The sequence below is a fragment of the Ambystoma mexicanum genome, chromosome 5p (genome assembly GCF_040938575.1).
Source record: "Ambystoma mexicanum isolate Mex_15411 chromosome 5p, UKY_AmexF1_1, whole genome shotgun sequence".
Lineage (NCBI taxonomy): Eukaryota > Metazoa > Chordata > Amphibia > Caudata > Ambystomatidae > Ambystoma > Ambystoma mexicanum.
The window spans coordinates 305941750-305969635 of record NC_090930.1 but is presented as its reverse complement, the minus strand read 5'-3'; the positions used below and the strand labels follow the sequence as shown (position 1 = coordinate 305969635).

Here is a 27886-nt window from a genome sequence, read left to right as displayed (position 1 = left end):
TAGTTGCCCCACTTGACATTATCCAATCCCCTCTCCCCGTTACCATATACAGATATAGTACCTATATTAAAGTTACCTTCCTATAACCAATCGAGTTGCATGTTAGGTTTTTAAGATTACACGTCAATGATGACAAGGTTTTGGTATAAATGATGTTGTTTTCTGAAATTAGTTGGAGTTTAAGCGAGAAGGAAGATCGAGCGATTGCTGATGTTCATTGAACTCCCCGTTTTCTGTACTTGTCATATGGACTCCCTTTGCCAAACTATTGAGTTTTCATTATTAATTGATGCAAGAGTACAAATCTGCATCCCCATCTATCTCGAGGGTGCTGCTGCTCATTTTAAAGGGCTGTTTGGAGACCCCTAGTCTTATGAGCCGGCTGGGGTCCATCCAGTTCAACAGGCTATTACATCAGATGCTTGGGCATTGGAAACAGTTGCCCAAGGTTACTGCCTACCTTTCCTGCAAAAACCTGAGTCATCCACCGGAGAACAACTCTTTGAAAGTTCCAGATCGGCTCCTTATGCAGGAGATTTTAACCCTGCTACAGAAGGGTGCTATAGATTCGGTACCTGTAGTGGAGAGGAACAAGGGTTGCTACTCCCCATATTTTCTAATTCCCATGAAGGATGGAGGATTGAGACCCATCTTGTATTTAAGAGACTTGAACAAGTTCCTCAGGAAGGACAAGATCAAGATGGTAACCCTTTCTCAGATCCTTCAGGCCCTCCAGCTTCAGGATTGGATGGTATCATTGGACCTCGTGTATGCTTACTTTCATGTGCCGATCCATCACAAGCACAGACAGTACCATTGGTGGTTCTCATTATCAGTTTCGGTTCTGCCATCTGGGCTGACCTCCGCCCGAGGGTTTTCACCAAGCTAATGCTGGTAGTGGCAGCGAGTCTCAGGAGAGGGGGTATTCACGTCTTCCACCCTACCTAGACGATTGGCTGATCATGGCCAGTTGCCCAGAATAGGCCCTGGAACATCTCGGCCACACCTGTCACACTTTTCACATGCTGGGCTTCTCCCTCAACTTCGGAAGTCCCACATGATACCATCACAAAGACTCCAATTCATCAGAGCAGTCCTGGATGTATCCCTGGGGAAAAGCCTCGCCACCAGAGGCGAGGGCTCAAGACATTCTGCAGATGGTGACATCATTTCATAATGATATGATATGGCGTTTATAACGTGCCTATACACAAGTGTTTCAAAGCGCGACAAGGCAAGGGAGGGGGAACCGAGGGAAGACGGACAACAATCTTACTAGGCCAGGTGACGTTGAGTACGCGCAAGTGCAGGGGAGGGGGGAAAGGGAAAGTACGGGTAGGGGAAGGGCGCAGTGCAATACATAGGATCAACAGTAAAAGAATTAATAGACTAAATAAAAACAGTATGTAAAAGTGCGACCAGCTAGTGGCAAGTGCAGGGATAAGTGCAGACATCAAGTGTCAAGAGGTGGTGGGGACTGTAGGGATACAGAAACGGCCCCCAAGTGCAGGGGTTGCCCGGGAGGCAGGGCAGGTGTGCAGCTGGTGGGGTAGGGAACCTGGGCCCGAGATCAGAGGGTAGCCAGGTGACCAGTGTCGTTTCAGTCAGGAGTTCAGCTGGGGAGAGGAGGAGAGAAAGCAGAAGCAAAGAGGAAGGTCCTGAGGTGTTTCCGGAACCAGAGATGGTTCTCCTCAAGTGTCAGGAAGGCATGGAGGCTGCTCCAGAAGAAGGCCCGAACTGAAGAAAGATCTACCATCAACTCGTTGATTGGAGAAGCAACTGACCCTGAGGGAGTTGGAGGCGGATGAGCAAAGAGCTTGAGAAGGAAAAAATTTAGGAAGAGAGAGTTGGAGGTATTGAGGCCCCAGGCCCCAGAAGGACTTGTGGACAATGCATAGGGTTTTGAACTTAATCCCTGCAGCTGCTGGGAGCCAGTACAAAGATTTCAGTCCTGCAGAGATACGATCCCTGGGCTTGAGGCCAAAGACAAGTCTCGCAGTACTGTTCTGGATGAGTTGCAGAGGGCGGAGAGTAGAAGCAGGCAGATTTAGAAAGAGGCTGTTAATGTAGTCCAGCCTAGAGAGAACCAGAGCTCTGGAGACAGTGAGCTTCTGGGGGAAGGAGAGGAATAGAGGAATACCTCCGAGGAAGTGCAGCTGGTAGTGTGACTTCTTAGAGACGTCAGAGATGTGAGGAGAGAAGGAGAGAGTGGAGCAGAAGATGACCCTGAGGTTTTTGGCCTCACAGGTTGTAGAAGAAAAAGGACCGAGAGGCCGGCCACAAGAGCGACAGGAAAGGAGGGAGCAGATGTGCCGATGAAGAGAATCTGTTTTACTGGCCTTAAGGCAGAGAGGCAGCACATCACTCCTAGATAGCGGACAGGCCGTCAGAGATGAGAGAAGAGGAGGTGGCGGGAGGGAGCCTAAAAATGAGCTGAGTGCCGTCTGCATAGCACTGAAAGTTGAGCACAGAGCGGCAATGCGGTGGGCATGAAGTACCAGGTATTGGTTGAACAGCCAGGGAGAGAGGTTAGACCCCTGGGGACCACCACAAGTAGAGATAGAGAAGAGGAAGGACCTAAGTTAGACTTGAGAGGAAAGACGTCAGCCAAGCCAGGGCCTGATCGGCGATACCCAGGTTATCACGGATTTGGTTGAGCAGGATGACATGGTTGACCGTGTCCAAGGCAGAAAAGAGATCAAGTAAGATGAGGACACAGGGGGTATTGGAGTTAAGTGGGCTCTCAGGATCCAGTGGTCGCAATTCTCAGGAAGGATGTCAGATCTACAAATCCCAAACAGGGTCTCACTGGATCTTCAGTGGCGGGCCTGTCGGGAGAACATCTTGAAAGGAGAACCTTTTTGGCAACCGTGGCCGGAGATGACAGTAGTGACGGATGCCTCACTCACAGGGTGGAGAGCACATACAAACGATTTGACCATCAGCAGATGTTGGTCTACATCGGAGTTCAAACTACAGATCAACCTTTTAGAGCTGAGGCCAATCAGATTAGTGCTGAAGGCCTTCCTGCCCTCTGTACGGAGAAAGAATGTCCTGATAATGACGGACAACACAGTGGCCATGTACTACCTCAACAAGAGAAGTGGTGTAGGGTCACTACCACTGTGCAGAGAGGCAGTGCAGCTCTTGTTTTGGTCAATGCAAGAAGGAATCTCTCCGTCGACAGTTCAACTAGCCGGAGATAAGAACATGACGGCAGACGCTCTGAGCAGGCAGAGCACAATCTCTCACAAGTGGGAAATATCTCAGGAAGTCCTTCAGGAGATAGTCACCCTTTGTGGAACCCCTCAGGTAGATCTGTTTGCAACCAGTGCCAACAGGAAGTGCGAACTGTACTGCTCAAGGGAATTTCCTCTGAGAGGAGCTCTAGGAGACGCGTTTGTGGTGTACTGGGAGTTTCCACTCCTATACGTGTTTCCTCCAATCAGTCATTCCTCACGTAATCAGGAGGTTGAGAAGGTTCAGGAAATCCATGATGCTAGTTGCCCAGGACTAGGCCAGGATGACGTGGTACCTGGACCTTCTAGACATTTCCATCTGCCCTCCGATACGTCTTTCGCAAAGAGAGGACCTTCTCTCGCGAGAGGAGGGTTGGGTTTTCCATCCGGATGCCAGGACTCTCAGCCTTCACGCATGGTTTCTGAGAGGCTGAGATGCAAGGATTGGGACTTCCCGGATGACGTAATGGAGGTTTTGCTTTCTACCACAAAGCCAGCAACCAAATCTTTATACTGCTGCCGCAGGTTTTGCAGCTGGTGTAGAGATATTAATGTTGATAATTTCTCATGCAATACACCAATGGTGTTATCCTTTCTATTACATCTGGCAAATCTGGGGCTCCAGATTGGTACCATCAAGGGATATCTGGCAGCACTTTCTATTTTTAAGCACACTTTAGAGCAAGTGTCCTACTTTAAGATTCCTTTAGTAGTACAAGTTTTAAAGGGACTGACTAATGTTTACCCGCCAATCGCGTTTCAAGGCCCACTATGGGATCTCAACTTGGTGTTCTACTTGATGGGAGCTCCTTTTGAGCCTGTACATTCTTGTCCATTAAGACCTCTGACTCTTAAAACCATTGTCTTAGTGGCAATAACATCAGCCCAAAGGGTGAGTGAGCTACAGGCTTTATCCTGCAAGCCTCCTCGTACTGTTTTTCATAAAGACAGAGTACTAAAAGTGAAGCCTACTTTTCTCCCCAAAACTGTTTCAGAGTTTCATATTGCTCAGAAAATAACTTTACCATCTTTTTATCATCCTCCACATCCGGGAAAGGAAGAAGAAAGACTTCACAGGCTTGACCCTAGACGTGCAGAGCTTTTACATCTCCAGATTGGCAAAATTGCGGCAGGATGACGAGTTATTTGTGGATTATTCAGATCACAAATTGGGACTGGCCATTACCAAGCAAACTATATCCAGATGGATTATACTAACAATATTGGAATATTACAGACTGGCAGGTAAAGAACCTCCAGAACATCTAAGAGCTCATTCGACCAGGGGCATTGCAACTTCATCTGCCTTGCAGAGGGGAGTTCCGATAAAAGATATATGTGCAGCTGCCACATGGTCGTCTGTGCACACCTTTACTAAACATTACAGTTTAGACTCCTTCTCGGGCCAAGATTCTGCTTTTGGAAAAGCAGTATTGCACTCAGTGCATACATAACGACACTCATTTCTACTCCCACCTCCAAATTGCGTAAACTGCTTTGGGAGTGTATCAAAGATAAGGAATATGTGGGAGGACACAATCCATTTGAAGAACAAGTTACTTACCCATGGTAACATTCTTTGGACTGGATGTTGCTGCCACGTATTCCTTATTGCCCCTCCCAACCTACCATGCAGCAGAATTTCCCTTGCGTTTGCAGTCTACGCTCTCTCAAGGGGAGTAACCGGCGAACACAAGGCAAAGCTCCACTTGTCAAAACGGCAGAACTGAGGCCAACGGGCGATGTGTGTGCTACATATACCTGCAGTGACGTCAATGTCAAGAAGGAGGCCTCCGAGGGACATCGACTCGACAGACATGGACGCACAGCTCCCCCTGCTGAAAAAATTATTCTGATGCAGAAAAGGCTGGGATATTGGAAATATCAAAGAGAATGAATACGTTGGAGGAACATCCAGTCGAAAGAACGATACCATGGGTAAGTAACTTGTTCTTCTCCTCTAAACCAATCACTGTCCTCTGGTTCATACTGCCCCCACCCAATGCCAGTCCTCTCTGTAAGCCCCGCCTCTGGCAGCCATCTTCAGATTTTTACCGTACGCTTCAGTGTTGGGCGTCTTCGAGTTGCTCTCAGAGCTATTTTGTACTTTTATGCATGTTTTTTCCCGGAAAAGTTCTATTTTTGTTCCATCAGTGCCCTTGTGCTCCTATCTTCATTGGCCAGCAAGGGGATCTGTTGTCAGTGAAGTGGCACGCCCCTCATGGGCGGTTGTTCATCAAAGTTTCTGGAAGGCCGACTTGGGCCTACTTTGCACCCTCCGACCATGACGGTGGAGAAAAAGGAGGGATGGACTATTTACAGGCCCAGGGCCCAATGCAGGCTAAGGAACATCTTCGTGGAGGACAAACATCAAAAGTGCCTGTATGCCTGCACCCGGACCACAACGAGGATGGATGCGCGATATGCCTGGGCTTCTCGAAGAAAGATGGGTATAGCAGGCCAAGTTAAGGGACAAATCTTAGAAACGCAGGCTGTAGGAAGAGAAGGCCTCACAGCAGGCTCACCCGGCGCAGCCAAAGACAGTCGACTGCTTCGTCGACATCCTCTGCAGCAAACGCTAAGGAGCATGCACGCCTTGTGGTGAACCTGTCCTCACACACTCTCACCCAAGATGAGACTAAAGTTCTTGAAAAAGGGATGGGTTTTGTGTCCACCAATTCACACGACGACTTCTTATTCCGACAGGAATTCCATGCCTTCATGAGGAAGGTTCATCTCAAACAGTTCTTTCAAGATAAGGAGCTTGAAATAGATGAAACCGATACAGGGTTAATTAAGTCGGCTTGAGAACACCAGAGGCATTAGTATTCGAGAGAGGAGTACTACATGACCTAAAGAAATTTGAGTCTCAGGGTACTAATCAGCCTGTTTTCCATAACACAAGTAAGTGTGAGAAAGCAGCAATTAAAGGCCTTTTTGACAATAAATCTATTGTCATTTGCAAAGCCGATAAAGGTGGCGCTATAGTCCTACACAATCGTGAGGCCTAAATCCTCGAATGCAATAGACAACTTTTGGACCTCAATTGCTATATACCTCTCGATACAGACCCCACGACATCATTACAACAACGGATCAATGTAAAAGTTAATAAAGCTAAAGAACGCGGCTGGATTTCGATCAAAGAAGCAGATTTCTTATGTGCCCCTAAACCTCAAATTCCACAGTTGTACACTCTCCCAAAGATCCACAAGAGTATGGAACTCCCGCCAAGCAGACCTATCGTGTCTGGGGTGAATTCGGTGTTACAACCATTGTCTCGATTCACAGATTTTTTCCTTCAACCATTAGTGCGCAAAATTAAATGTTATGTGCAGGATACAATCCAGATGGTTAATGAAGTTGAAGGCTTAACATTCAATTTGAATATCGAACTGTTGGTAGGATTGGATGTCGTTGCCTTATATACCAGTATACCACAAAGAGCCTCTCTCGACATGCTTGAAGAGCGTCTCCTCCTTGAACACCCAGACTCTTCAACTCCCATGTCTTTTGTACTCTGGTGCACCGAAATGGCGCTCACAGAGAGTTACTTCCATTTTAATGGTGAGTACTATAAACAAATACAGGGTACCGCAATGGGCACTACTTTAGCGCCTAGTGTGGCTAACCTTTACATGGAGCAATTTGAAGTTAACATAATCCAGTCGGTAAACAATCCGTTCAAGTCAAACATCTGTATATGGAAACGGTATATTGATGATTTTTTCGTCATATGGTCTCGCAACACACAAGAACACAACCAATTCTTTGAATGGTTGAACCAACAAGATCGCTTTCTTAAGTTTACATTTAGCCAGAGTAACTGTGAATTGAACTTTTTAGACATCACAATCATGTCTAACATCACTGACAATACGCTCAGTGTGAAGCCTTTTCATAAAACCACTGACAGGAATTCTCTATTACATTACAAGAGTTTTCAACCTAGACACGTTCGGGACAATTTGCCATTGGGCCAGTTTTTGCGCTTGAAGCGCAATAGCACAACACAGGATTTTAAGAAAGAGGCTGGGGTGTTGAGCACTAGACTGCTTGAGAGAGGTTACCCAAAGAAACTCACACTCGCTGCCAAAAAGCGTGCTTGTAACAACAATAGGCAGGCCCTTCTAGAGTATTCCAATCGCCCTAAAAGGGAAGGTGGCGATAAACTTGTATTCATCAATACTTAGTCATATTTCTAATAAAATCAAGACTATGATGCTTAAAAATTGGAATATCCTACAACAAGGTCCCAAACCGCTTACAAAACCGATCGTCGCGTTCAAAAGGAGCCGCAATCTAAAGGAACTTATTTCACGGAATGATGTGAGCCTGAGACCCAGTAGACAGAGTACGTTGCCTGAAAGATGGGGCATCCCAAAACTGACGGCCCATTCTGCATGTGGGGAATGCTCGTGCTGTAATTCCACCTCAAGAAGCACAGAATTGAATCTGAGTCTTTAAACAATGTGGTGACATCAGTTCAGCAAATGTAATTCCAACATGCTGATTTATGTGATTTGGTGTCCTTGCGACCGAATGTAAGTCAGGAAAACCGAACGCAGGATTAAAATAAGGATTGGGGAACATAAGAGTTGTATTCAAAATAGGACTGTGAATGCACCCCTAGTTGAACATTGGATTGAACGTGTACATAAAGTGGAAGATCTGCGCTGGAGTGTGATCTTGAGAATTAACCCCACTGGCGATAGTAACCGCGATAAGATCAAGTTACTCCAGAAGGAACAACATCTGATTTTTCTGACCCGTAGCGCCGAGATTGGACTCAATGACAAAATTGATTGGGGCGTATAAATATGTGATGGAAATTACGCTTCTGTCCGGCCCGATTTTTGAGTTATGGTGCAGTGTACCATTGTAGAGTCTTTCAGCACATTTGTGGTTAGATCTATAGTGCTACGTTCAGCACGTTCTTGTTTGCACTATTGTAGCGCTTAGTTGCAACATTATATTGAATAACCTGATGTGCTGTTTCCAGTGAATGTACAGTGATTCCCCTTAGGTTTTATTCCACTCCTGCAATAAATAGCTTGATCTATTTGGGCATTCGATCGTGGCGGGCTCCTTTTCTTTCCATCCTGCTCTGCAACGTATTTTGTAGAGGTAGCATTTGCGCCACCTGCCTTCCGGTGGTTAAGTGGCTCTTTTTCTGGAGTCCTGTCCGAGTAGCCTAATCAGCTAGCAATTTAACGCACATTTGCAATGGCTGAGTCGACACTCGAGACAAGCCTTCTTTTCTGTGCGGACGTTTATTAGATCGGTAGTTTAAAATGCCTTGGTGGAGTTCGCTGGCAGTGGACTTCCACTACCATGATTCCAAGCAGCTTGCTATGCATCTGTAACCTATTAACCTACCCTCCACATCGGTAGGCGGGCCGTGACACAGCTGCGACATATTACGGCCAGAATCTGTATAAGTACACCAGCCGGTCAGCACGATTTAGGAGGATCTCTTGCTTAATTCAAGTTCCTAGTGCTGTTGCTGCCGGAGTACGACCACACAGAGGGAATACTGTGAACCCTCCGTTGAAGCTCTACCATTAATATATGAGGTAAGCGTTGTTTTCCCTCTCTTCTCCAACCCCCCCTTTTTTCGATCCCCTTTGGTTTGTGACAAAATAGTGTGGTGGCTGCACTGTGTTTTTATACACAGTTCGATTGAGGGTAAAACTATAGAGCATGTGTGGGCGAACCTTAGACAATGAGGAGTGCCTCCCTGGGGGTACTGAGTCATGAGAATTAGTGCTGTATATAATTGTCCCCTCATTTCTAATAGGTTCACCTGACCTAATGCGGTCGCAATCAGCTCCCTGACGTGTCCGCCAGTCGATGATATTTGACTGCTTAATTGTTCCACCCCTCTCCTTTTTGGAACCGTGGCTGGACAGAGTGCAAGGCATACGAACACCCCCCCACTGGTATGGAATTAAAGTCTCAATGTGTATTATTTACACGTTATGGCAGTGTGACACCACATGTTAAATCATCACGGTGTTGCTGTATTTTTCGCTTTCTTAGCATTGTTGTGACTCCGGGCGGGCTGGTTCGTGCTCGGCAACGCCCAAGCTATCTATGTTCGCTTGAAACGGCTCCACTGCTAACACATTAAAATTTGGGAAGGTATGAATAAGTGAATATATGTAACAAATTGCACATTCAAACAGGCATAAGTTGAACCACTGTGTAGATCTCACCCCTCATGGTATTGTGCGGGTATGGCGGTGGTTTAGGTACTGTTAGAAACACGGATAACACCTCGGAGTACTCCTTAATGCACATCTTGTGTAGATTTTTGAGTGGGTGTTCCAGACTGTAACCAAGGGCAGGTCATGTGGTTTATAGCCCTTCTATAAGCAGGGCATGTGGAAGGCATAGGGTGGTTATGAATTTTAGGAGCAACATCATTGACCCACTGTTTGCTTTAAATTCTGGGCATTTACTTTTTCCATTTCCCTTCTTTTTACCAAATCTTTTTATAAAATTTTAGAGAATTAAGTCGGCTGGTGCCTTGGCACGGAATTCATAATGCATTATGGGGGTTGGAGACATTAGACACATGCTAACGTGCACTCTGCAGAATTGTTATTTAACAGTCTGGTGGGTTTAAGGTATTAGTGACTTTTACCCACACCCTATCTTTTTATTGCTCACAGGTGGACAGCATCTCTCGTTGGCAGGATCAGAAATCGAGGTGATGATGAAGATAGCAATTCGGCTGCACCGATCATCTCCCTCGACTGTTTAACCACGGCAATACACTAATAGTGTTTACTCGTGGTTGGCTTTGGTAGTGACCATAAGTTTCTGCTGAGTTCTTTTAAAACAGCTTTTTTAGTCTGTTCTTTTAGCCTTCAAAGCTACACAATCATTTTCTTGTGAATTGTGTTTTTTTTTATTTTTAAAACGAGCCCCTGATGAATTTCCCCTTACTGTGTGTGATATGGATGTATGAGGAATGAAACATGTTGGGTTGATTGGGTATGATACAGTGTGAGGACTTTGGTGTAATTGAGTTTAGAGCACATTGTGGGTGATTGAGTTGACCTTTTTGAGTGTTTTTTCTGATTAGCGTTAAGTTTTTTTTTTAATGGTGATTGTTTCTCTATTCTATATTTGGGACTTGATTGATTATAGTACTGATTACCGTCACTGTTTCCTGTGTAGTGTTCTTTTGAGTTTGTTTTTTGCACTTTCCACGTTTGTATTGTATTGTGTTGTCAAATTTGAATTGCTCTGTTGAAGGATCTTTTTTTAACCATTGTTAATCAATTTAATAAAAAATATATATATTCTGATAATTGTTTGTTTTGGACGTACTTTGCAGTACTAACCTGGTCATCTGCTTCCTCACTCTAATATAGTGAGTTACATGTTATTTTTTCTCCTTGAGGCGTAGATCCAGCCACAGTTAGATGCCCTACCTGCTCAGTACACTGCCCACCAAGCTTTTTGTATAATTTGTGAAGGGTTTCCCTTAGTTTGGAGGCTTGTTTGGTGGAGCAGTATAAATATCCCTTAGAGGGGATTGGGTCCTCCGACGTATTCCATATCTATAACAGTAATCACCACAGCTGTGCTGCTTTGGAAAATCTTTCGGCGTCCTGCGTCGATGACGTCGATAAGCTGTCCTCGAGGGCCTCCGTCGAGCCGACGTCACCGGATGTTATAAGTAGGACACACGACACACGACGCACGTAGCCTAAGTTCCGTTTTTTCGGCGAACGTGTTCGCTTCGGAGATCTCGGCGTGCCTCGGTTCTACTGAATCCTGTTCTTTCGGGTCTTCGAACCTGTTTCTTCCTTGCGATTTTGTATGATATCTTTGGCTTCTTCCACCCCGCGGTCCGGTTTTAAGAAGTGTCGGGTGTGCGGGTCCAAGATGTCGCTGACAGACACGCACAACGCTTGCCTCGGTGCCTCGGGGAGGACCACAATACGGATGACTGTGTCGACTGCCAATCGCTCACATCGAAGGCCTTGCGGGAGCGTAAGAAGCAGCTGTCGGTTGGTAAGGTGGCCAAGCCGCGGAAGTCACATTCCACTGGTCTTTCGACAGATGATTCGAGGGGCGACTCTCTGCATTGTCGTCGTGAGTCTGGGGGTTCTCGGTCTGGGAGTCGGTCCTGCCACTCCTCTGCCTCATCGAGGCAGTCCAGGAAGTGCCGTCACAGGTCGCCGTCCTCGTCCGAGGACTCCGCCCGTCGGCGGGTTGCTTGTCCCAACAAGCATTCCACTCCGGAGGTATGGGATTACTTCCTAAAGGAGATGTTGGCGATTTTTCCAATCGCAGGGCTCTGGTCCGTCCGCGCCGTCGAAAGACACCGGCTGTGACCGTTCTAGAGACGCTGCTCGTACGCCTTCAGGCTCTAGAAGTCGTCGCGACCACCGGGTGCCTTCTAGGTCCCGGTCGGACAAGGATGGTCGCTCTAGACATGCCCGTTCCAGGTCCCAGTCCTCGACGCCCACGAGACCGTGAGAACCTGTGAAGTCTTCAAAGAAGACCTCGACGCCTGCGGCGCCGAGGTCGTCGACGGACTCTCTCGAGGCTCTGCCTCCAAGAAAGTCGTCGGCGCCCAGGCTGTCGAGAGACACGCTCGGGGCTCCGACCTCGAGGCCTGTGTGGACGGCGCCACGCTCGACGTCGATTCCGTCAATGCCTTTTGAGGCGGCATTGTCGGGGGTAACCCGTGGCACAGTTGAACCCCCCAGAAAGGCTCTGGCTAAGGCTAAACAGGTCTTTGTTCCTTTTTCTGTACCCTCCTTCCAGCTTCTGGATTATATTTCTGAGGTGGATGAGAGGTTGAGGAAGGTGAGGTTCCTGCAGAGGTTCGTGATGACCTCCTTTCTGGTTATAGCCAACTTGAGGACCTGCGTCAGTCGTTGCACAACGCCAGTGGTCTTGACACCTCTCCAAGGACGGAGTTTGGCAGCCCTGAGCCTGGCACGCATGCCGCGTCCTCATCGGTGCCTAATGTCGAGGGTCACGGATTACCTGGGGGTGGTCGCCACCCCTGGGGATTTTCAGCAGGATGACCTGACTGATATCCTCTGTTAAGGAGAATTCTCTTATAAGACTAATTTCCCAAACCTAGTGGGTCCCCCAGCAGCTTTGCTGGATTTTTGAGGTTTGTTTTTTTCTCCTGCTAAGAGTGAGACTCTTTTCCTCCCACTCTTAGGCATGATTTGAGGTATGTCTTTGACTTTTTGTGTGCTTATGGGCTATGGGGTTTCTTTCTGGTCCATAGGGTATCATCTATTTGTTTTGTGTGTGTTACACAGCACCCTCAGTGCAGTAACACAGGGGTGTCATAGTGACCCCCAAACATAGACTCCATAACCTGGGACTGGCTACTGTCTCCCAGGGCTTGTAAAGTCACCATTGACTGACTTTACTAGTGTTAAATTATGAACAGAACCAGTACAAACCATCATATTGTGGAAGTACTGGAAGGGGTTAATTATATTGCCCCTGGGTCTGTTTTCAAGGGGGCACTGTCCAGTCCCCCCTTGTCGAGTTTCTGGCTGGTGGCAGTGGTTACCACGCAAAATATTCCACCAGAATATTCTCTATGGGATTTTCCCATTGATTTTAAACGCACCACTTCTTGGTGCAATGTTAAAGATACCGCTGGTTTATTCATTTAATATTAAATCAACGGTTGGGTCTTTTTGACAGAACTCTTTTCTAAAATGGTGTTTGTGTCCGTCTCTGTAACTCTGACCAAGATCGAGCCCTTTGTTCCACTTTTTGGCGGGCTTCTCCACAGAAGCCCTCCAAATGGTGCCACTCTGTCTGGGTTCCACAGGAAGGATGGAGGAGGGGGAATTGGCCCTGGACTGCGTTGCCTCTGCAACCCAAGTCGCACTCTACTCTGCTTGGCCCAGTGGTGAGCCGCCCGGCTCACCACTTAGCATGTGTGATAGACAGCTAGGCTGATGAATGGGGGGGTTTTCTGCATAAAAGCAGGGCCTTTGGGACTGGAACTTCAGAAGTCTCCACAGGACCTAAGAATCCGAAGAGGGAAGAAGCTGAGCCATCTGCAACGACGACACCACCAGTGAAGCCCTGCTGCAACTACCTCACCACTTTCCCGACGACAAGAGAAGATCTTCTGCTGGACGAGTCTTCTTCCTCTGAGCTGGTGGGACCAACCAGTTCGCCCTTTTTGCCTTCCAAAGACGTCTCTTGGTCGAATCGCCCGTGCCAAGCACCTCGGCGGCCGGATAGCCAAGCTTCACCACTTTGACCGCGAATAAAAGGAACGCACCTTTTATTGACGAACTCCGCGGCTGGTTTCGTCCCTGTGCAGTGCAACGACTCCATGTTTCCTCCTCGATGAGATCATCTCTTCCCCTGGCGGAAACAACGAACGCAGCCACTGCCAGGAACAACTGCCACCGCTGGAGCCTCCTCTCTGTTTAAGGTACTGTGTCCTGCCTGGCCTCCCTTTCTTCAGTTTGCCCAAGGTGACCCTTAAAACCTTGACTTGCCAAGTGGGTTGGCCCCAGATCTTCTAACTTTACCTTCTTGAATCACCCCAACCTCTTTTGAACATTCTGCAAAGACTTTTTCGTGCATTTTAAACCGTGTGATCCTGGGCACATTTCGCTTCGCTCCCTTTAAAGTGGGCCTGGCCTATGAACTTTGGCTCTACAGTAATTACTGCCTTTATTCCCTTGCTGAGAACTCATAAAAGTGTTGGGACCTGTTTTATTTCTATGCTCTGCCTTTTTCTCTCCCTTTAACTGAACTATTGGAGTGCCATCAGGTTATGCGCTCACATCTGTTTAACAAATCGTGGTGTTATAACTCTGACTTGTCTGATAGTTATCAAGGGAGGTGTGTATACTTTACCTGACTGTGCTAGTATATTACCTAAAGTGTGTTTTAAATAAATAATTATATACTTTTTTATACAAAGCTCAGGTCAGTGTTTGTTTGCTCTACTGTGTTTTTAGCCCTATTGTGTATACTCTATATACTGCCTTACTCTTCTTGAGAGAGGTCTGACTGCTCAGCCACAGCTACCAGGTAAATCTGGGTGGTACAGACTGCTACCAATTGGGTTTACTGCTTACTCCTGTAGTCTTAATCTTTTTGTAGTGTTCCCAAAAGGAACTGCACAGGATTCTGCCTGACATCCTCGACCAAGGTCCACCAACTGACCCGGTGCTGCCATTCCATATGGCCTTGCAGAGAAGGGTGACTGCGGCTTGGACTTCTCCGGAAAGTCTCCTGACAGTGAGCAAGTCCTTGCCGAAGAAATATCGCCCAGCCAGTGGTGACCCCTGCTACTTGACTACGCACCCCGCTCCGGAGAGTTTGGTGGTGCAGGCAGCTACGGCCCCCGCAAAGCAGGCGTTGTACCCTACCATCCCTCCTGATAGGGACGACAAACGTTTTGACGGCTGGGCGAAGAAGGTGTTTTCTTCTGGGGGTAGGGTGCTTCAGGCTGCCAACTCCGTTTGTGCCTTGTCTCGTTTCACGCACACTCTGTGGAGCTGTATTTCCTTAGCGGCTGATCATATTCCCGAAGGGGAGGAATGGGATGGTTTTCTTGCTATCCTGCAGGATGGCAAGGATGCCATTTGTGAATACGTTCAGTCGAGTCTGGACATGGTTGATTGCGTCAGCCGGTCCATGGCGGCGAGCACCGTAATACGCAGGTTTGCATGGTTGAGGAAGTCGGGTTTGGTCCTGATGTGCAAGCCCGGCTCCTCAAGATGCCCTTTCATGGTGAACATCTTTTTGGCAGCAAGGCTGACGAGATCCTTGAGAGGTTGCAAACCTCCAAAGCTGCAGCGAAGTCGTTGGGCGCTGCAGTTCGCCAACCTCTGCTTTTTCGTCCTAGGGGACAGCAATGGAGGGGAGGTTCCTTTCGGTATTACTCATCCTTTAGTAAATCGAGAGGAGCTGCAAGTCAAAGGGGCCACCGTAGGAGTGCCAGAGATGGAAAACGGGGGTACTCGAGGTGCCAAGGCCGCTCGGGCAGTTGCCCCTTTGCCCTCAGGCACTGCCGCAGCCGCTTCAGCTCAGTCTTGATGCCATGTCCCATGGTTGGCCGGTTGTGGGAAGGTTGGTGCAACATCTTGGTAGAGTGGCGTGCCATTACTTCAGATGTGTGGGTTCTGGAGCTCATAGCCCACGGCTACTGTCTTCCTTTCCGGCAGAGGCCTCACGACAATCCACCAGGGAATCTCTCTTTGAAGAGTCTGGATCCGCTCCTTGCGCAGGAAATACAATCCTTGCTGGGGAAAGGCGCCATAGAACTGGTGCCTGTAGCGGAGAGGAACAAGGGAAGGTATTCCCCTTATTTTTTGATTTCGAAGAAAGACGGGGGGATTGAGACCCATCATGGACCTGCGCGGTTTGAACAAGCTCCTCAGGAAGGACAAGTTCAAGAGGGTTACTCTTTCTCAAGTCCTCCAGGCCTTTCAACTTCAGGACTGGTTGGTGTCTCTAGACCTCAAAGACGCTTATTTGCCTGTGCCGATCCATCCCAAGCACAAGAAGTACCTGAGGTTTGCGGTTGGCGACTCTCACTTTCAGTTTCGGGTCCTGTCATTCGGATTGACCTCCGCCCGAAGGTCTTCACCAAGCTCATGGTGGTGGTGGCAGCGTATCTCAGGAAAGGGGGGATTCACGTCTACCCCTATCTGGACGATTGGTTGATCAGGGCGCGCTCTCCTGAGCAAGTCCTGGATCATCTGTCCGTCACCTGCCACTCCCTTCACAAGCTGGGCTTCTCCCTAAACTTAAAGAAGTCCCACTTGACGCTAACTCAGCAGCTCCAGTACATCGGAGCAGTGCTTGACACGTCCCTGGGGCAGTGTTTTCTCCCCCAGGTGAGGGCTCATCACATTCAGCAGATGGTGCACGAGTTTCAACATGCCCAGAATCTCCCAGCGTTCGAGTTCTTGAGGGTGCTCGGCCTCATGGCATCCTGCATTCTTCTGGTGCCAGAGGCCAGGTTGCGGATGAGATCTCTGCAATGGGCTCTCAAGATGCAGTGGTCACAGTCCTCCGGCAGGATAGCGAACCCCGTTCAGGTGCAGCCCTCGAACTCCCAGGACCTTCTGTGGTGGGCCGTCAAAGGCAATCTGATGAGGGGGGGGCTCCATTTTGGCTACCCTGGCCGGAGTTGATGATCGTGACGGGTGCATCCCTCACGGGATGGGGAGCTCATGCCAACGAGTGGACAGTCAGCGGTCGTTGGTCTCCGTCGGAGTCCAGACTCCATATCAATCTGTTGGAGCTGAGGGCCGTCAGGCTTGCCCTGAAGGCTTTTCTGCCGACTGTGCGAGGAAAGAATGTCCCGATTCTGACAGACAACACATCATGCACCACCTCAACAAAAGGGTGGGGTGGGGCAGGGTCACTTCCTCTGTGCAGGGAGGCGATGCAGCTCTGGTTCCGGGCCATCCACCAGGAAATTTCGATCTCGGCAGGAGACGAAAACGAGACGGCGGACGCTCTGAGCAGGCAAGCAGAGTGCGATCTCTCACGAGTGGGAGTTGGCTCAGGAGATTCTCCTGGAGATCTTCGTCCTTTGGGGGACCCCTCAAGTGGATCTCTTCGTCTCCAGTGTCAACCGGAAGTGCGAAAGGTTCCGCTTGCGGGAATTTCCTCCAAAAGGAGCCTTAGGAGACGCGTTCCTCCAGTCCCCGTCATCCCGCAAGTGCTGCGGAGGTTACGGAGATTCCGTTCCAGGATGATCCTCATTGCTCCGGCATGGGCCCGGAGGACGTGGTACCCGGACTTTCTCGATTTGTCCATCTGCCCTCCACGTCGTCTTCCCTACTGAGACGATCTGCTCTCACAGGGGGGGGGTCAGGTTCTCCATCCAGAAGTCAGATCCCTCAACCTTCACGCTTGGCTTCTGAAAGGTTGAGGTATAAGGATTGGGACCTCCCTGAAGACGTGATGGAGGTGTTGCTTTCGCCCAGACGGCCGGCAACAAAGTCCCTGTACCGTTGCCGTTGGAGAAATTTCTGCGACTGGTGCAGGGTTAAGAATGTGGATCCTTTTTCATGTGACATTCCTGTGGTTCTGTCTTTTTTGCTTTCGTTAGTCCACAAGGGCTTGCAAGGGGGTACCATTAAAGGTTACCTGGCGGCGCCGTCCATCTTTAAGCCCTCGTCTGAGGAGTGTTCTTATTTCAAAATTCCTTTCATTTCTCAGTTTCTCAAAGGGCTCACTAACGTGTTCCCGCCATCACCTTTCCAGGTGTCTGGTTGGGATTTGAACCTTGTTCTAAAATTCCTAATGGGTGCTCCGTTTGAGCCTTTACATTCTTGTCCTTTGAGACTGTTAACACTTAAAACTGTATTTTTAGTTGCGGTCACTTCCACTCGCAGAGTGAGTGAGTTGCAGGCACTTTCAGTTAAGCCACCTTTCACTGTGTTTCATAAGGACAGGGTTGTCCTTAGAGTTCGTCCTTCCTTCCTTTCTTCCGAAGGTGGTGTTGGAATTTCATTTAAGCCAGAAGGTTGTTATTCCGGCATTTTATCCTCCTCCACATCCTGGTAAGGAAGAGGAGAGGCTCCATACGTTGGATCCTAGGAGAGCTTTAAGCTTCTACATTTCACGCATGTCCCGGGTCAGAGTGGACGATCAGCTCTTTATTGGTTACGCTGGAAGGCATTTGGGACAAGCTGTTACTAAGCACACTTTGTCTAGATGGACTTTCTTGGCAATCTCTGAATGTTACCGCTCGGCGGGTAAGGACCCTCCGGTAGGCCTACGGGCCCATTCTACTAGGGGTATGGCTGCCTCTACTGCCCTGCAGAGGGGTGTTCCTATTCGTAACATCTGTGAAGCAGCCACATGGGCTTCGGTCCATACTTTTGTACGACACTACTCCCTAGATTCTATCCATGGGCAGGATATGGCCTTTGGCAAGGCGGTCCTTTACTCTGCAATTTGATTGGGCATTCTAAATTTCTATATTCTAAATTCTTTTTCCCTCCTCCATACGTTGGTACTGCTTTGGGAGTCTGTCATAGATATGGAATACATCGGAGGACCCAATCCCCTCGAAGAACAAGTTACTCTCTTACCTGGTAACGTTCTTTCGATGGGATGGTGTGACGACGTATTCCATATCGTTCCCTCCCTACCTGCCCCGCTACAGAATTTCTTATGCGATTGCAGCTTATGTTTCCGCAAGGCTTTCTGTGGTCATACTGGCAGAAGATTGGTGCCACACGTTCTGGGAAAAAAACTACAACTGAGGCTACGGGCGTTGTGCATCCTACTTATAACATCCGGTGACGTCGGCTTGACGGAGGCCCTCGAGGACAGCGTATCGATGTCATTGACGCAGAAACATTTTCTGAAGCAGCACAGCTTTGGCGATTACTGTCATAGATATGGAATATGTCGTCGGACCATCCCATCGAAAGAACGTTACCAGGTAAGAGAGTAACTTGTTCGTCCTCCTACCTCTCTTAGTGTCTTTTGGTCAACACCTCAGCCAGCCTGCCATCAGGTTCCTCCTCAAAGAGGAAATCCTCCACGCCGGCCAAGTTAAAAGACACATCTTAGAAACGGAGGCTGCAGGAAGAGAAGGCCTTAAAGCAGGCTCACCCGGCGCAGCCAAAGACAGTCAACTGCTTCGTCGACATCCTCTGCGGCAAACGCTATGGCGGGTGGTACTGACCAGACGAGGGTGGTCCCTACAGCACAGAGAGTATCGCTGCCTCCCAGGCACGACACAGCCGCCGAGGCAGCAGGCACCCCTGGTAGACAGCACTCAGGAGGGAAAAGTGGGGTGTGAGGGGGCCCCAAAGCAGCCCTCCAAGTTTCCATACATTCAGCCAATGGACAACTCCACAGACGACGACCAATCGTTCGTCCATACAGTCCACAAGGATGATGGTGGCACAGGACCTAGCACTCCATCATTTCCACCACTGCTGAGGTACATATCCCTGGACATCCTGTCAACTCTGTACACCCTATTGACGGCGATCCAGAAAAGGTTGCCTCCAACACCGGCACCTGTTGTACTGCAGGCCCCTGACCAGCCTCCACGTAAGAAGAGGAAGCGTCACCCGATGCTGCTGCATCAGCCTCCTCCACCATGTCGGGAACCCGACTCCACCACCAGCATACCCGGATACACACACACACAGAGACACTGGTATGGACACGGGAACTGACGAAGATGATGACTTTGTCCCGGCGGACAATGAATCACTGCACCTGTACGCCCATCATAGAGGCTCTCCACCAGACTGGGTGGAATCATTCCACTCGATCTCCAAGTCCTCTGAGCCGTTCCAGCTGGTGTCAGAGGAAACCAAAAAGGAGGGCTTCCTATACCAGCGACGGGAGTCCAAGAGGAAGACCATGTTGGTACCCATTTTGGACGACATTTGGGCGGAAGGCCTAGCCCTCATGAAAAACCCATGCACGGCGCCACTCAAACAAGACTGGTTGGAGAACAAATACAGTGTGCCGGACTCCGCACCAAAGTGCTTGAGGTCACAACCGTCACCAGGCTTGGTAGTGTCGGCCGCCGAAAAGAAAATGTTCAGCCAACCCGGCCTCTGCATCATCGGTCCCCCCCCTAGACAACGAGGGGAAGAAGATGGATGCCATGGGAAAGAGTTATCTACACGGCAGCATCCACGATCTGAGCGGCTAATGCTCTGGCTAGCTTGTCCCAATATGACCGGGATCTTTGGTATAAGCTGGGCCCTATCCTGCAATTCCTTCTGGGTGGAAGAAAACCGAGGCACTCGCCCTTTTCCAATAAGGGGAGGTGGCTCCGGACCATGCCATTATGGTGGCAGTGGACATCGCCAACACAGGCCTCCGACAGATGGGAAACAGTGTTTACCTTTGTCGGTTTGTCCTGCTCCCCACGATACTAGTGCTCATCCAGCTCCATCACACTGTCTCAGGCATTCGGCACTCAGTCACAAATAATAAATAAAGCAGGAAGTGGGGTGTAAAAGCGCTGTAATGCTAACACACACACACCAGGCTCTGGAGGGCTACATTCGACTCTGGCCCTCCCAGGCCTGGCTCATACTTATGTACAATGCCAAAGCTACATATTTATTCTCCTCCCATTAACAGTACGTATTCATAAAAACAGGTCATTTCGCCTAAGAGGGGGAATAAAGTACATTTCGTAACTTCAGATTGTCTTTGCAAGGCAGGCTCTTATCAACCTTGGGACTTCAGCCAGCAGCTTCAGAACTGTATACATTCTCGAGGGAGGGCTACTGATGCCCATCTGCGAGGCCTGCACAGCATTTCACAGCTCGGCTGGGCTGTACCCTGTGACATCTCCTTTCATGGCTGTTAGATGTTAGGCCAGTCCTTTCGTAATGCCAGTCCATTCGTATCCGATGCATCTCAAAGAAACCAAAAGATTGCAGAATCAGAAATGTACCAGGTAACAAGGTGCTGGACATGCCTTTCGACTGTGAAAATCTGTTCGTGAAGGCAGTCGATGAATCCCTTCAAGCCATAAAGACAGACAGAGATGGCACGTTCCCATGGCACTATGCAGCAGCAGCGCTCGTTGTCTTTTGGCTCCGCCAGGGGAAAATCGAGCAGATCATCCAAGGGATACTCCACATTGTACAGGCAATACAGGCAACTTCCCCGATCCTCCATGCAGGAAGCTTACAGGGGGCGCTCCCATGCCTACGGTAGCAGAGGTCAGCTTCACCGTCACCGGTGGGAGGCCAACTGACTAGGTTCGTCAGCTAGTGGAAGAAGATCACCACCAACAGATGGGTGCTGGATGCTCTCGCCCAGGGGCATACCGTGGAGTTCCAATGCAGGTGCACTCATATTCCACCTGTTTCTTCTTGGGAGCAGCACATCCCTCCGCTCCTAGGAAAAGTGCGAGCCATTTTATGGAAAGGGGCGATGGAGCTCATTCCCCAACGGCTCCAGGGCTACGGAATCTATTCCAGATACTCTCTGGCCAGAAAGATGGGGGTGGGGGTTGGAGACCCCCTAGATCTATGCCATATGAAAAGTACCTGGAGTCTCAAATTCAGGATGGTCACCTTGCAGCACGTGCTCGGTAAACTGGAGGAAGGGGATTTCTTGACGTGGTTGGACCTAGAGGATGTGTACTTCCATGTCTCCATCCACAGGAAACAAAGGAAATTCCTACGGTTCATGGTACACTACTAGTTCAAGGCCCTACTGTTCGGCTTAAAGTTGGCCCCAAGGGTGTTCACAAAATGCCTGGCCAAAACTATCCGAAGTTTTGCTAAACGCCATCGCCGAACGCGCTGTTCCTCAGTGCCAGACACAACACAGTGGCTTGCCCTGCATCCCCCTCTGAGGAGGGGATAGCGGCCATTCAAGGGAATGTGCAGCGACTGTCATCGGTGAAGACGGCCACGGTCCGGGCCATCAAGTCATTGCTGGGCATGATGTCATCCTGCATCTACCTCGTCCGTCTCTGCAGGTTGCAAATGTGACCCATATAGGAGTTCTTGGATGCACGTTGAATACAAGTGTCCCAAAGTTTTGCAGACAAGAACCCCCTCAACAAGGAGTTCTGGTGGGCAAGAGAGTGGTTGGGGGGTATGCTCCGACATCACCGATTGGGATGGGATTTCAAACCGTGCCATACAAGCAGACGGTCACCACGGATGCCTCTCTGGAAGGCTGGGGAGCTCACACCGGATGTCTGCACGCCAGAGGTGTGTGGCTTCCGGAGGAGAAGGATCTGCACATCATCATCCTGGAGCTACTGGAATTGTTTTGGGCCCTCAAATCTTCCCTACCATCTCGGAGAGGCAAGCTGGTGAGGACAACACCATCACCTGGTTCTACATCAGGAAGTAAGGGGGCACTCGATCCCCAGCGCTCTCCAAGGAAGCTCAGCGCTAGTGGCATTGGGACATCGGACAGGGGATGGTTCTCGTCCCGTTCCACCTGGCAAGCGTCAAGAACACCATTGCCGACTCCCTCACTAGGGAACTGCGCTCCTGCCACGAGTAGGAACTTTGTCAGGATCAGGTAGACCGTCTGTTCATCAAATGGAGCAGACCTCCGATCGATCTTTTTGCCACAGTGGCAAACTCAAAATGCCAGAAGTTTGTCAGCAGATCCGAGGAGCATGCGGGCTGTTTCTGTACCTCCTCTGTATTTCTTCTCAAGCTACTGGCTGAGGCAGATTTGGTATCCGGATCTATTCAGCCTATCAGTGTCGCCTCCAGTCAAGTTGCCAGTACTTCTGGATCTGCTCACCAGAGAGAGAGGCGCAATCCTTCATCATGACCCAGGATCTCTGAACTTGAAGGCATAGCTCCTGCAGCCTGAGTTTGGAGGTTATGAGCTTCCAGCGGAATGCAGGGAGGTCCTCGTCAAAGCCAGGGCGTTGTTGATACTAAAGTGCTACGGCCATAAGTGGAAGCGTTTTTTTTTGTAGGTGGTGCCAGTCGCAGAAGATTACTCCTCTGAGGGTCACGGCCCCACAGATGCTTCCATATTTGCTTTCCTTGGCAAAAGCTGGTCTGGCTCACCTGTCTATCAAGGTACACCTGGCGGCCATCTGACGCTACACCATACCCCAGGGAAGATCCTTGTTGTGGTCCCACAGACTGGTCAAGGAGTTTCTCAAGGGGCTTTTTTGATCTTTCCTGCCGGTACCCTGGCATGGGAACTCAGCGTAGTACTGACAAGACTCATGGGGGTTTATTTTGAACCTATGCATCAGGCAAAAACTCAAGTTTCTCTTGTGGAAAACGGCATTCCTTGTAGCCATAACCTCAACCAGATGAGTGGGTGAGATCCAGGCCCTGTCCTGCAACAGCCGTATCTTTCCATGAATCGAGTGTGGTGCTGGATACACGCCCCACTTTCATGTTGAAGGTCCCGTAAGAATTCCACCTCGGTAAGCCTTTGGTGTTGCCTGTTTTCTTCCCGAATCCTTTGTCGCCGGCAGAGAGGACCTTGCGTTCGCTTTACGTTTCTTGTGCCTTGAAGTTCTACGTGGCACACACTAAGAGTTTTTTAAAGACTTCTCAATTGATTGTGATCTTTGGATCTGTGAATTATGGGAAGGCCTTGTCCAAGGCTTCCATCTCAAGATGGCTGTCCAGCTGCATCATGCACTGTCATGGGCTGTCTAACCGTCCTTTGCCGGGCCGTTCGAGAGCCCACTCCACCAGAGCGATCGCTGCAACAACGGCATTCCTTTCTGGTGTGACCCTGCTCGACATCTGCAGGGCTGCAACGTGGAGGTCCACGCATACCTGCTTGAGATTCTACTGCGTCGACAGGGATTCCAGGGAGGAGTCCAGAGTTGGCCAGGCAGTGCTACTCAACTTGTTCGCTTGAGGTGATTCTGTCCACGGGTAAGTGTTATTTGCTTCTGTTGAGCCTGGCCCCCTCCCGTGGCTGTGTAATGTGTACTGCTATGTATTCGCTATTCACGAGCATGGGAATCCATGCTAGACCCATGCTGGAGAAGGTAACTATGGTTCTCCAACATGGGTCTGGCATGGATTCACATGCGAACCCTCCCTCCGGCCCCTCTGCGGCTGTTCTTGGTCATACTGCCACTTTACGTGCTTACAACATCTGAAGATGGCTGCCAGGGAGAGGACTGTCATTGGATGGGGCAGTATAACCTGGAGCACAGTGATTGGTTTAGAGGAGAAATCCAGTTTTAAAGTAAAACTGTTTTTTCTTTTACCGAGCATTACCAGCCTGAGGAAAAGGAAAATTCATGAGCATGTGAATCCATGCCAGACCCATGCTGGAGGACAGTAGTTACAGGTAATTATCTCAAACCTTTGCTGGCATTCATAGCAACAGGCCAGTACAGTGCCAAGAAGATATGAAAATGTGGATCATTGTGCTACATAAAAACCACATAAAATGGCCATGCAAGTAGCCTTCAGCTAAGATAAAAACACCACTATTATGTTAAGTCTTTCGGTTGTTACTTGGTCAATAAATGAGCGCCAACATATGGATCACACAACACCCATACCAAGAAGTAATCTGACACTCCAAAGCTTTGATATTTAGAATTAAAAAACGTAACATGCTGTACACAAGCGATAACAACCGCAAAAAATAGGTTTGAATTAATCTAATCTGTATCATTTAAAAATTAAAAAAGGTTTTACATTTTTCTTTGATTGCAGATGCTGCTTGCTGGATCAGTGCGAATTGCTGACAAAATAGAGTCTGGCAAAACCTCTGTGGTGATACACTGCAGTGATGGTTGGGATCGCACTGCACAACTCACATCTCTGGCCATGCTCATGTTGGATAGCTATTATCGAACTATCAAAGGGTTCGAAGTTCTAATAGAAAAGGAATGGATAAGTTTTGGGCACAGGTTTGCTGTGGTAAGTGTGGTCCACTTAATATAAGAAGCATTCCTTTTGATAGAAATGTTCATGTATACGATTTGTCTGTACGATGTAAAGTTCATGAAGCGTTTTGCTGGACACAAGTGGACTTGTGACAATGACATTATTCAGAGTGCGGGTGATGCAAATTGTGCCTGATTCCTGGAAAAGGGCAATTTGAGACAAGCTTCAAAAGGTGGGTGTGCATGGAAGTGTTTGAATGGGGCAACCTGATCCACTCAAACATAATCTGTTTAAAAAGGTGCTACTAATTGCAGTGGAATACAGGCAGGAATTAATATCTAATAACCCTTACTTCTGTGCTGACTTATGCCTGAGAGAAGGGCTGCAATGTGAGCAGGACAGTGCTGTGGGGGAAGGGTGCAAGATCTTCTCTCCCAAAGGAATGGAATTTGAAATTGGTATTTTATGGTTTGTTAAGGGGTTTCAGTAAAATGTGTTGGGTATCAGTCTCACAAGCAGCACATTTTTATATTTTCTTTTTTATTTATTGTGACATTGGTTGGATATACTCAACCTTAGACAAATTTTACACAAATTCATAAATCGCATGCAAAAATTAAAACATTAAAATCACTGATCCAGTTCACATTTAAAATTTACTATAAAACAGCTTGCTATACACAGATAAGTTTGCACAATAAAATTCACTGTTATTCAGTCCCTATTTTACCATCTTAGTTTAATTATACCAGACTCATTTAAAATCTTTAAGCAGCAATTGTGGTCACATTATCCTCCCCACTCGAGATTCTTGGAAAGAACAGTTCAGAGACCAATAAGTCAAAATCATGTGTAAACTCGTACAGTAGTAGAGTTCTTATTATCCGCAAGGCTGGGCAAAACAGAATTATATGCTCACAGTTTTGGACCACCTCCCCATCATCGCAAAGAGAACACCCCTTCTCAGTCCATCTCCCTGAGTTCTAATTTTACATATTTCTCCTGTTGATAGCAGATTTAATCCAACTCGAACAAACTTACTGGCCCAAAAGCCATTTGGGAACTTTAAAAGATATTTTAGAGAAATCCCCAGTGGCTTATCAAGAGGATAGAGACTAGAGTATAATATGTAAAACAGGGAGGGTGGGGGGGTCTGGGAATCTCTCTACCAGCACGAACACAGCCCAATGACCTGTTCTTGGGTGAGTAACCCCTGGGAGAGACTCTACCAATAATTAATGTGTACTCTCCTATCTTCTGAATTGTGCTTATCCACTCCCATCTAAAGAGGTACTTTTTTACCTCATTCGGATTTGCTTTTAACACCCCACAGGTAGTTCCTTAATCACTCAGTACCCGTTCAGCACTGGTCCTGAAATTCTCAGCTGATTTCACAGTTCCAGACGGCGCCACCCCAGCCAGTTCCTCATAGAGTAACCCTCTCTGGTGCAAGCAGTCATCTGTATAATAGGAGAGTCCTCCAGTCCATAAGGCTACTTAGGGAACTCAAGCTTAATTCAAACCTTAGTGCTGCGATGGGCATGCAGTCTGGTAGGCCCAACTGATGTTTCCATACCCTCGACTCAACCCTTTCATATGGCACAGATCGCAAACAGCCATGGCTTAGCTCTGTACCATATAAAAGACATGGCACAACCTTCATTCTATAAAAGGAAACAAGAGGGCTCAGCGAGAATCTTCAATATTCTTTTTTGATTTTTTTCATCTGGGCTGCCATTTGGGTCGCTATACACATCAAATCGGCCAAATAGACCCCTACACTAGCTTTTGCATCCAAGTTGAACTCAAAGTAGGTCAAGAAATCAGTTGGAATCAGCTTTTCATGATCCATGGTCCAGATCATCTTCGATCTTGACTTAGTTGTGAACCATATAATGTTTGGTTTTTCCCATTTATGCTTAGTTTTTTCATAGCTGAATACTCCCTGATTGCATTGAGCTGTCTCTGCATACCGACCTTTAGTTCTGTCTAGAAGGATTATGTCATCTGAGTAAGTTAAGATAGGAATGCTTAACATTGACAGTCTGAGGAGCAAATGAGCTCTTCCCAAGATAGATACCCAGGTCGGATAAATAAAGATTGAACAAACACAGGGCTAACGCACATCCCTGATGGAGGCCCCTCATAACTGGTATATACTCCGTCATGGACCCCCTCCCGTCCACTCTCACATATAGAGTGGTCTGTTAGCGTTACTCAACAAACAGAACTAATAACATGTCTGGTATTCCCCATTCTTTCAACGGGCTCCACAAAAAATTACAGTTGACACAGTCAAAGGCTTGGCTGTAGTCTATCGTTGCCAGAGCGAGTAGTAAATTGCTCAGCATGAAGAATCCTCCCTGAGCCAATAGACTTCCAAACCTTTCAAATCCGTTCCCAATCCCTTATGAACTCACTCTGATATTTCTGGATACGCCTGGCTTTTACTGCCCAATGTGTAAGGTCACTGAGGATCAGCCCCATGAACATCTTATTTCGCAATGAAGAAGGGAGGTAGGTGATCATTCCCCGGATTTGCCCTATCCCCCTTCTTATAGATTACAACAAGAACAGAGTTTTTCCATGAAGTCGGGAACACGCGGCACATTGTGTTACACACACAGCATTACGCATCTAAAAAAGGTACCAATTGGGGGGGATTTGGGAGGCTTTAAAAAACAGCTACCTACCACATAGGTTAAAAAATAAATCTGTATTTTTAAATCCATCTGCATACACAGTGGAGGCTTGTGGCCCTTAGCCTGTGTTTAGAATTTACAGGCACACATGGGACAGAATGCATTCTACACCTACCTTATAAACAAATCTTGAATACATATGCTTGGCCTTTAGACGGGACATTGTAAAGGTTGCTTTGGCACAGACTTAAGGTCTGGGGGCTGCAAAGCCATGGCAAGGTGCAGAACAAAAATTGGGTTAGTGTCTGAAGGCAAATTATATGGATTATTTAAAAAGGAGCTAATGGTTCCAATAGAAACCAGGCAGGATTTTCTATGTAACAGCACTCATGTGCTGGCTCCTGTCCAAGCGAGGGTCTGCAAAGTGAGCATGATGGTCCTGGGGAAAGGGTTGAAGGGCCATGGCCTATCTCCCAAAGTCTAAGGCATATTATTATTATTATTATACATTTGTTTCACATTTTTGTTCGTTGGCATGCCAGCAGATTGCGTCTGGAAAAGCAATTTATGTGAAAAATGGCCTGAGAGGGACATAAATGTGGTTCTTTGTATATCTCAGTGTGGCTGCAAGATGGCAGAGGTCATAGTTGCAAGATGCGTGTGCTGC

The 27886-nt window shown here is 48.1% G+C and overlaps 1 protein-coding gene across 6 annotated transcripts in view; it reads left to right on the top strand.

Moving 5' to 3' along the window:
- MTMR1 (myotubularin related protein 1) overlaps positions 1-27886 on the top strand; it is a 1542631-nt gene that overhangs the window by 1047744 nt on the left and 467001 nt on the right. For all 6 annotated transcript variants that reach the window (XM_069612748.1, XM_069612750.1, XM_069612749.1 and 3 more), the window contains one exon: positions 24404-24610. In XM_069612748.1, coding sequence (XP_069468849.1) covers positions 24404-24610 — 207 coding nt within the window. The remainder of the gene's footprint in view (positions 1-24403; positions 24611-27886) is intronic.